General features: G+C 31.5%; 1 protein-coding gene across 1 annotated transcript; it reads left to right on the top strand.

Moving 5' to 3' along the window:
• Positions 1-7,159: 7,159 nt before the first annotated feature.
• FOLK (Phosphatidate cytidylyltransferase family protein) lies at positions 7,160-10,481 on the top strand. The gene is made up of 6 exons (XM_020379304.3): positions 7,160-7,658; positions 8,881-8,948; positions 9,041-9,172; positions 9,555-9,670; positions 9,898-10,012; positions 10,115-10,481. Exons 1-6 carry the CDS (start codon positions 7,272-7,274, stop codon positions 10,290-10,292), a joined length of 996 nt encoding a protein of 331 aa, XP_020234893.1. The 5' UTR covers positions 7,160-7,271; the 3' UTR covers positions 10,293-10,481.
• Positions 10,482-11,491: the final 1,010 nt, after the last annotated feature.

Genomic DNA, 11,491 nt, shown 5'->3' with positions numbered 1-11,491 from the left:
GTACCTCCTAGTTAGGAATTAATTTATAATTTACAAATCATGTAATAAAAAATAATATAACAAAGATGTACATTTTGGTCTTTTCTCAAGAACGTTCAAAATTACAAAAAAAAGAAAGTTAAAGCTTTTTAAAATAATAACATCCAAAAATAAGCCTAGCTATGCCCGATGTCACATCCTATCAGAGCATGCCCAACTGAAGCCTTAAGCCTCATCACCAACATCCTCATGATGTTGATCACCTGCAACATAATTTAAACATATACAAAAACAACAAGGGAGTGAGAAACATCTCACTCAGTTTCAGGTGCAGAAATAAAGGTTAGATAGCACCCACACACACACAACAATATAAGTCACATGTAAACAATACACATACATCATTAATATCACATATACACTCATTTATCATGCAATGATATCATGGAATCGACTCATAAATGCATGCATGTGGCGCCATACGGAAGTTTCACATATCATCACTAGTGACCCTAAGGTACACCTAGTTACATCACTAGTGACCCTAAGGTACACCTTGTTAGCATGTTACATCGTTGGTGACCCTAAGGTACACCTTGTTAGCATGTTACATCGTGGGTGACCATAAGGTACACCTTATTAGCATGTTACATCGTGGGTATGCGGCCTCAGCGGCACACCTGGAGTAATATATACATATGATGCATGTCATACATTCATAATCTCATTGACTCAACATTTAACTTATTACATAATTTTATTTAGTACATCATGTCATCATTTTTCATATCCTTATAATCCCAGCTTGTCTCAATAGTTCATTCTTAGGTCTCACGTCATTTGTCCATATTTCACATGGTCATGTCATAAATACTCCTCATAAGGTCCGCATAGGTATCCATAGAGAACATTATCATTCATATTAAAACTTATTTATTTTAGCATTAATTCCATATTCATTTATTACTTCCAACAAAGAACAAAGTAGAGCAAACAGAGAATAGAACAAAGGCAAGGGATTGAGGTTACATAATCATTTATTATTTCCAACAAGGAACAGAGCAGAGCAAACAGAAAATAAAACAGAACAACAGCAAGGGATTGGGGGCCAATCCGACAAACAAACTATCCAACAATTATCCCCACACCCCCGAGTGAGGTTGTTCACTCCCCCCTTACCTAGATAAGCGGAGTTGAAACTTGGGTAGGACCTCCTCCTCTGGATTCTCTCTTTCTTTCCCTCTCTTTCTTTCTCTTTCTCTCTCTCTCTTTCTCTCTCTCTCTCTCTTCCTCTTTCTCTCTTTAAGATTTTCACTTATCACTCCGTTATAAAATTTTCACCCACCTCCTCTATTTATAGGCAACCTGGTGTACCCAGAACGGCCCGTATTAGAACAGCCCGTTCTGGGGTTTAAGTTTACACTTATTGACCATAGTTGGAACGCCCAGTTTCTAACACAACTTTTTAGGTATTTTTAAAATCTCGGAACGGCCCGTTTCCCTTTGGGAACGGCGCGTTGTGGTAAAACAAAAATGGGTCTTTTTATTACTTTGGAACGGCCCGTTCCACATTTGAAACGGCCCGTTCTGCTGCTCGAAAAATAGTATCTTTTCTTCGTCTGGAATGGCCCATTCCATTTTTGGAACAGCCCGTTCCGGCGTAAAAAATATAATTTTACAAAAAAATTTATAACCCTTTAATTAACTAAAATAACTATACAAAAATAAATAATAATCAACATTATATTAGTAGAAAATTCGGGGTGTTACAATATTCTCCCATCCTTTTAGAAATTTCGTCCCCGAAATTTACCTGAAAACAGAAATAGATAAGTTTCTCGCATCTTTCTTTCTAATTCTCATGTAGCACTCACTACCTTATTGATGTACAACTCTATCAATCTCTCCAAGAAATGTCTAATGTTAATAAGTACAAGGTGAGCAAACTTGGTAAGCCTATCCATTAACCAAATAAGATTAAATTTCTTACGAATATCATACATAACTACAACTAAGTCAATAGATACAAAATCTTATTTTCAAATTAGGACGTCTAAAGGTTGCAATAAATTTGAAAGTTTTTGGTGTTCTACCTTAGCTTTTTAACATACTAAGCAAGCATACACAAATTCCTCCACTTCCTTCTTCATCTTAGGCCACCAAAACATCTTCTTAAGGTCTTGGTACATCTTAGTGGTTCCTGGATGGATACTAAGGATACTTTTATGACCTTCTTCTAGGATTGCTCTCTTAAGCTCTGGCACACTAGGAATGCACAACCTATTCTTAAATTTCAACACTCCATCCATTTCAAATCTAAACCCACTCTCTACACCTTGATTCAACTTCTCTACTTGACTTAATAAGAAAGGATCTACCTTCTGACCTTCTTTAATCTCATCTATCAAGCTATTAATCACTCTCAAACTCCCAACTTAATACTCTTAGAGGTCAACTCACACCCTAAACTCATATCCCTAAACTCCTCAATCATATGCAATTCCCTAACCATCAAAGAAGACATTCTCAAAGATTTTCTACTTAAAGGGTTAGCTACAACATTAGCCTTACCGAGGTGATAATTCAATTGGAAGTCATAATCTTTAAGAAATTCTAACCATCTCCTCTACTTCTTTTTTCACCTTAGACCATCACGTTCTCGCTGCGCCACTCTGATACATTTTAGTAACTCCTAAATGAATGCAAAAAGTACTCTTATGTATTTTTTCTAAGATCATCTTCCTTAATTTGGGTTTACTAAGCACATAGATTCTATCCTTGAACCCAAAAAACCATCAACTTCCACTCGTAAAAGGGCCACTTATATCCCTACCAATCTTTTTCACTTGGGTTACTAAGAAAGGATCTAACTCCTGGGTCTTCTAATCTCATCCATTAATCTATTAGTCCTTTAAACATATTCAATTCAATGTTCTTAAGGGTGAGGAGGCTCTTTCTGAAAAACGCCTGCCCCTCTACTCTTTCTTTTCCACGTGGCTCAGCTGCCACATCACCCACATAAGGCGCCTGGCAGAGGCTCTTTCTAAAAAACACCCACCCCGTGCGTTTTCTCATCCACGTGACTTTCTATGTGACAAAAACTACCTACTTTAGTAAATTGTTTTTTTTTATTTCGTGTATTTTTTATTTATTTTTAATTATTGGGTCAAAAAGCCGGACTAGGCCACTTAACCTAACCGGCCATTTTTGAGTGGTTTGAGGGTCGACTCACCAAACCAACTTATTTTGCTATTCCCGTGTGTACCTCCATGTAACTAACATATACATTTAAAACTTTGAAAGTTATTATGAATATGACATGTATAGGGATGACAATAGGATAAGGTAAGGCATAGCCCCTTCTCGCATGTCTTATTTATTGTAGAAATTCATTAATTATATTTGTGTAGCCCCTTCTCTTATTGTAGAAATTCATTAATTATATTTGTGTGTGTGTGAATATTTGTTAAAATATAAAGTTTTAAATAAAAAATAAGAAATAAAATACAACTAAAAAATAAATAATTTTAAAACATATATTTATATTAAAAATAAGTTTTTAGCATATTTTGTACTTAAAAAAATAATTTTGACATAATTTATACTAAAAATTAGATAAGTCAAATTATTTTATATATAATTAAAAATATTTTTAATATTTTTAAACTAAGGTACTTGTAGGTATTGTTATCAGACTTAGCTCGGACTAGCCGACCTGATCGATTGACTTGGGAACTGACCACTAACCAACTTGAGTCGTCTAATAGATCAAGTGTGCTTTCAACCTGATATGATCATATTTGACTTGAAAGGTTTGGCCTAAAATTGATGACTTGTCTAGTTCGATTGACTTGATTGGGTTAATGCACAAACTTTTGTTTTAGTAATACGATGTCATTTTAATGAAAAACACAAATTAAAAAAAAAATTGATATGTATCTTGTGATGCTCTCAAACTCATTTAGTCACACTCTCCTCTCTCAAAGCACCCAAACAGCCAAACATCTCTCCTCTATTTGTGGCTTTCCTTTGTTCATTTGTCTTCGTCATTCGTTACTCTCCTTTGTTGCATAGTTCCAGCACCACACAATGCTTGTCATCTCTTTTATCTCGCAATTGCACACTTTGATAGCGGTAGTGCGACCTTGCTTGCTCTAGTGTGGTGCATTTCTCATCTCCTCATTGTATAACGACATAACCTTCAACATTCATCATCTCTCCTCATTATATAGCGGTGTGTTCGTCGTCTATAGGGGTGGGTATATGGACTAGTTAAACCCGTTTAAGGCCTGACCTTTAAAAAGTGTTTAAGTTCGACCCATAAAATAAATGAACTTATTTTCCAAGTTTGTATCCAGTCTGCCAAAATCCACGGATAAATGGACTGGTCCGCGAGTCTAAATAATGATTCAAAAAAATATATTTTTAAAAAATAAAATTGCATAAAATTAGAAGAAGAAAAAATCTTTTTTATTTATAAGCTAAATTTCATCACACTAACATTTATCAATAGTTAACATAGTTTAAAATACTAAATATTAAAATGTTAAAATAAAAATAATTACAAATACTTATGTAATAGTATCAAACTTTTATTAATAAAAGCATCAAAATGTCATAAAAATAATCCAAATGACAAATACATACCAACTAAACATAGTTTTAATGTCATAATAATATAAAAGATTAAATATACAACTTAATATTAAAGTCTTAATATCTAAAAATATTAATTAGTAAAGTCTACGGATTAGCCTGCGAATTAAATCTGCCAAGTCCGCAGATTTTACAAATTAGACTAAAAACATAATCATACGAATTTGAAAAAAAAATGTTATTTACGAAATCCACAAGCTTACGAATTGGTCCATGAATCTAAATCCATCTATCCACTCTTATTCTTCTACACACTACATGGTAACGTGACCCTATTCTAATACATAAGTTGTTAATTACATTTTAAATTTATTTATTGCTTATTAATTAGACTTGGTGGTGGTTGGTCTGTCGTTATTTGCTAGTGCTTGAAGTTCTAACTTGGTTGTGAATGTTAATTTTAAGACTAGACTTATGAAATTATGTTAATTTATATTGTGAATTTCTTTTAGATTAGTTAGGTGTGATTTAATTTTTTTTCAATACTTTATTAAGCATAAATTTTACAAATTATCAATTATTTATAATTTTTAATATATAACAACGAGTCATATAGATTAATTGGTGATTCAATGATTTAACATTTAATTCACTAACATAATATATACTATGACCCAATTAACATTATCTATAGGCAAGAGATTTAATTAAAAAATAATATTTTAATAAAATAAATATATATTTAAATTATTATATAAATAAAATATAGATTTGTACAAGAGATTTATTTATTTGATGTGCGTTAAATTTTTGAAGAAAATTAATTTTCTTATGTGATAAAAAATATTCCTTAATAACGAATCAATTTTTTTAAAAGATTTAATTATAATATATATATATATATATATATATTAATACTCACATATATAATGTAATATATTAAAAAAATTAATTTTTAATAAAATAAAATTTATAGTATGCATGTTTACCTATTGTGTTTTCTATTTATTGTATATATTGATTAAAAAAATCAAAATAAAAAAATCAAAAGATTTATGTTCCATTTAAAATTGTTATTATAAAATATAAAATAAATTATCATCTAAAAATACGTATTAGATATTAAAAACATGTTTATATCATAAATAAATTAAACTTGATTTTTATAAAATGTAACATATTTATTTTATATTTTTAATAGTGTTAAATTATTATAAAGTAGGTCTTTAAAGTTGTAGTTCTAACAAAAAATTTAAAAAAATTTAGGATATATATTTTTTAAAAACGTTAGGTTCAAACCTATTAAGTTATAATAAAATTTAGTCTAACCTAATTTATTTTCATATTTACTTGTAATCTTAAATATAAAAAATTATAAAAAATAATTATGATAATATATTTATGCTTTTAAAATTTATATATGTAAAATTTTTAATATTACAAATATATAAATAAATATTGCTCCTACTATCTAAAATTTTTGAATCCGTCACTGATTGTAGGTAACGTTAACTCTCTATTTATATTTATTTCTTTATTAATCAAATACTTATTTAATTATTTATTTAAAACTCTAACGAAATTCATCCATATATATTTGCGAGTATGATATATAATTTTTTCAATACTAAACACGTGTTATCTAAAATCGTGAGTTAATAAATGTATTTATAATGATCACGTGTTAGAGTATTTGAAATTAACAAGGGCCCCTTGACCACATAAATGATAAGAACCACATACGTACTATAAGAACCGGATTAAAAACAAAAACTGTCTAAGAATTAAAACGTAAATTATGGAGATAAAACTTCATCTAATCGAGTTGAAACCTTTAACTGCGATTCAATGACCAATGAAAAATCAAATCCAAATTCTTAATTAAAAAATCTATTTGAGCATAAAATTAGTATATTAAGAGATAAAATCGTAAATTTTTTTTAATTACATTTTTGCCTCTAAATTTGATGTATATATTTTTTTCTAAAATTTCAAATTTGTATTTTTAATCTTTAAAATAAAAAATTATTACTTTAATTTCTCAAATTTAAAATTTGTATTTTTAGTTCTCAAACTATAAACATTATTATTTTGTTTTCTCAAATTTAAAATTTGAGTTTTTAGACTTTAAAACATATATAAAAAATTAATATTTCAATTTATCTATTTAAAAATTATTAGTAAAACTGTCATAGATAATTTTTTTTATCCATGTTATTAACATTATCAATTATGTTATTAGTGATAAGGAGAGATTTTTTTAAAAAAATATATGAACTAAAGATAAACTTTAAATTTAAGGAATTAAAATAATAACTTTTATATTTTAGAGACTAAAAATACATCTTTTAATTATGAGTGAAAAAAATATTTATAAAAATTAAAATAATATTTTTAAAATTACATGAATTAAAAATTCAAATTTTAAAATTGAAGACCGAAATAACTATATTAAATTTAGGAAAAAAAATATAATTAAGTGAATTTTGTAAATCTTAAGGAGTAAATAAATAATTAAACCAAATAAGAGTAATTGCAAATATTTACAAAGCTGATAACAAATCCTGTAACCTGTACCAAAAGAAAGAAAAGCTGGTAACAAATTAATTAAGCAGCCGTGAATCTGTGAGGGTGAAGAAGTGTAGCAGCAAACTACAAACACAGCTTTCAATGTGATTTCAAGTTTGGAAAAAACAATGCGAGGATGTGAATTGAGTCAATTTACAACAGGGATTCCTTGCCTCCCCCGGATGATGTCTCGCAGTTGCAACAGGATTTGGAGCTACACACTACAACAAAGGTTTGACCCTGTTGCTTACCTTTCTGTACCTCTTCTCCTCACACCTAACACGAGACCCACTTTTCATTTCCCTTCCCCTTTTGTTTCCAAACTCAAACCTACTTCCCTCTTCACTTCTTCTTCTTCTTCTTCTTCTTCTTCCACTACGCCGCCACCACGGTCCACGATGCTGCACCACGACCCTCTTGTCTCTGACATCTACGCCACTGCCATTTCCGGGGTTGTTGCGTTGTCCGCCCTCAGATTGTGGGAAGAGACTGCAAAACGAGGCCTCTTCGACCAGGTGGGTCTTGTCTCAACATGTGAAAGTTTGTGTCTTTTTGTTTTGGGGTAGGGTTTAGTTGAAGGAAAATGATGTTGGGGTGTGGAATTTTGTGGCAATTTGGTGCTGACTGAGTAACTGCAACTGGGTCTTGTTGGAAGTGACCGTTTTTGCGTACAATTAGTTGGGTGTTTTCATGTTTTGGAACTTTTACAAGACAAGCTTTGGTGGAGTATTTTCCATGTTTTTTGAATTGTTAAACTTAAATTTACTGTTTAAGTCAAGAAAAGCCGATATGAGGTAGATGCAAAGTGTATTTTTTTTTTTAAATTTCATTTGAAGTAAAAGACATTTAGAGACCACAAAGAAGATTGGAGATCCCTTAAAGTATGAAGACTTAAACTTACTCCCTTAAACCCTCATTCTAGTCCGTACACGCTACAGAAGCATGAATGTAACACTTCGTCTTATGCTTTTGCCGGTCATCTTAAGGTGTGTTTGAGAACTAGTTTAGTTCAATTTAATTGAGGTTGAAAAAGAAAAACTATACTAGCATGCTTTTACTTTTTCTATATTGGAATGTGTTTTTCTGATACGTGGTTTTAAACCGGTATCTAAACATGTACTTAGTGCTCAGCCTACGCTTTTGTCAACCATGTTTTTTTTTTATTTGTGTTTGTTTGCGAACCAAAAATGTCTCCCAAACAATAATCAGAGTTGAGGTAGAGGTTATTGAAGTGAATTTTGTTTCTCTTAACAAAGTTTTCTCCTTATGTAAGGTCAGGTTTATCGGTATGCTTAAGGAGCTCAGCTATGTGCCATCTGTGTTGGACTTTATTGGTTATTGTCAACCATGTTAATCCTTAGTTGACCAGCAGAAAATACATCAATGACTTAAATTCTTGTTTCTTTAGTATTGGGACTGATATGGCAATGTGTTCCTAGGTTTGCCTAAAAGTGGGGATATACTTTTTCAAAGTGTGTTGTTATCACACCCCCTCAATCATGCTAATTTCTGAAGAGAAATGCTTAGTTGCTATCTGGCTTTCTCTCTCTAAGACTAATGTCTTGTCGTTTTAGAAGTAAATATTGTTTTTCATTGTGCTATGCTATATCTTTCAAAGAGGGTCACGAGTTTTCTGTATGCTGTTTGTCATTGAATAGATGCTGAGTTTGTGTGTGTTTCTAAATGTGAATCATGTTTGTGTCGGCAGAATTCTCATAAACTATTTTCTATGTTTAGAAACTAAATAGGAAACTTGTACATATAAGCATTGGGCTGTTATTCATGCTCTGCTGGCCACTATTCAGGTAATTGTATAGTATATGGATTGCAAGCCTGTTCTAAGTGCTGTTACAATTTCCCTTGTTGAATGAAAATGTCCTTTCTCCAATCTTTACAGTACTGACTATTGGGCATCATTCTTTGCTGCTCTCATTCCGGGAGTCAATATAATTAAGATGCTTGTTATTGGACTTGGAATATGGAGAGATGAAGCCACAGTGAGATCAATGAGCAGATCTGGAGATTACAGGTTGCAATATTGTACACTTGAATCCCAGTGAGAAATATTTGAATCTGTAAAACAATTAAATGTTGGCTCATTGTGTTGTTAATTTTGTATAGAGAAGTATATATCATATTGTCAAATGGTTAAGCTGATGCTGATCAATCCAATCCAAAACAAACAAAATGGACATATTTCTGTTTCTTGTATGTGATTATGTGAGGAATAAAAAAACGAGGTTTGCATAATGTTACAAATTACTAGCCAGGTTAAACATTGGGATGTGAGATGTCCTTCTTGAGAATAAAAGTTAAACGTTATTTGAATTTCCATTTTTTGGTAAATGATTTCGTGTCATTAGTTCATTACATTATTTATTCATTTGTTCTTGGTTCTTCTTCTGCACCAGGGAAATTCTTAAAGGACCACTGTATTATGCCGCAACTATTACTTTGGCAGCCATAATATACTGGAGAACTTCGCCAATTTCCATTGCTACAATATGTAATCTGTGTGCAGGAGATGGTAATTTTGCCACTGCCAATTTCCCCGGAATTAGGCAATGCTTTAGCTGCACCAGAAGTCCTTCTAAAAAAAATTTTAAATTAGAAAAGAAAAGGGTTTTGTTGTTGTAGAAAAAGAAAGAGGGGCGGGGGAATCACCTCTTTATCACTGTCAGGTTGCAGAGAAACCTTATGTGTTGCATCCTAGAAGGACTGGATCTGATTCTTATTCTTAATATGTTGTTTCAGGCATGGCTGACATTGTTGGAAGGCGATTTGGTGACGAAAAGATACCATACAACAGAAACAAGTCCTTTGCCGGTTCAATTGCAATGGCAACTTTTGGATTCTTAGCTTCTATCGCGTAAATTTTAGTTGACTTCTGTTGCTTTACTTTTATTTATTTTGTCCTCAAAGTGATAACCTGTTTAATATATAGTCCTATTAACGGTTAGTGTTTTGACAGGTATATGTGGTATTTTTCCTCATTTGGATTTATTGAGGGAAGCTGGAAAATGGTACTAGGTTTTCTGTTTGTGTCTGTTGTCACAGCATTTGTTGAGTCCCTTCCTATCAGCACAGAAATTGATGACAACCTCACAGTTCCCCTCACTTCCATATTGGTGGGCGGTATCATATTTTGATATGAAGCATATTGCAGTTAAACAAATGAGGCACTAGGAATCAGTTCTCTACATCTTTCAATCTAGGTAGAAAATGTTTATTCTGTACCTGTTAAAGTACTCTAGTCTTTTTTGTTAGAAAAACTGGCTGATGCTTGCAGTGTATGTTCACAATCAATATTATAATGCAGACAGCACAATTTTCTGTCTTGTGTTCTTTCTATGAATGAATGGCCATAATTCTGGTTTTTAATCTAGCTTTAAATATGTCTGAGTCTGATTATAACCATTACATGATTATTGTTTAGATGTTTCCTTCTTGGAAAATGTGAAATTTTTATGTGGATGGCTCAAGCTTTGTCAATATTGATCGAGGATTGTTACTAACTGGAACATGTATCTTAATGTTTTTCTTTTGGTAGAGATAAAATTTAGTGGGAGGGGGTGCCACCCTGTCTACAAATGTGAAACTCTGTCTTGCTCCACTCAATCAACCCCTTGAGATTATGTATCTTTTTTTTTTTTTAAAAAAAAGAAGATATATGTGCTATAGCATCACAATGTGAGGAAGAGATTTTAACTAAGTTAGCATCTCACTCTACAACAATTGTCTGCAGTATATTAAAAAGACTATATAACATTAAAAAAAATGAAAAAAGTACAAAAATAACCTCGGTTCTCACTATGAGAACCTAAAGTGTGGAAGATCACAACTCTTTCTAGAGTAAGATGATATAATACAAGGAGGAATAACGGATCATCAAAAAGAATCGGAATGTCTAAGACTAAATCCAATTAAGTTATTAATACAATCATTACCCTCCCTATAAACATGAGAGAATCTAAATCTCATGTTTAATTAATTCAAGCATATGAAATATGTAAATATCTGAAAATTTGTTTTGTTTTAGAAGTATTTTTATTTAGTTAGGATTTTTATTTTTGAAATACAGAATGATTTAGTTCTCATGTTAAGTGACCTATATTGAGTTGGTTAGTCGTAGTTTGTCACCAAAAATTAAGAGGAAAATGTAGTAGTGACCAACAGTATTCTAATTCCAAACCTCATTCATCCGATCTCTAGATAAACCTGGGACATGGATCACTAAGTAGATGTTAGACAATGTAAAAAGGATTATCTCTATATATTGCTAAACTTGGGACATGGGTCACAGTGTAGATGTTACAGACAATGTAACAAGGATTGCATTAGTCAAAAC

Source organism: Cajanus cajan, chromosome 3, assembly GCF_000230855.2.
Source record: "Cajanus cajan strain Asha chromosome 3, NIPB_CcT2T_4, whole genome shotgun sequence".
Classification (NCBI taxonomy): domain Eukaryota; kingdom Viridiplantae; phylum Streptophyta; class Magnoliopsida; order Fabales; family Fabaceae; genus Cajanus; species Cajanus cajan.
Note: the sequence above shows the minus strand (reverse complement) of the source record. Positions and strands in the feature narration are given on the sequence as shown.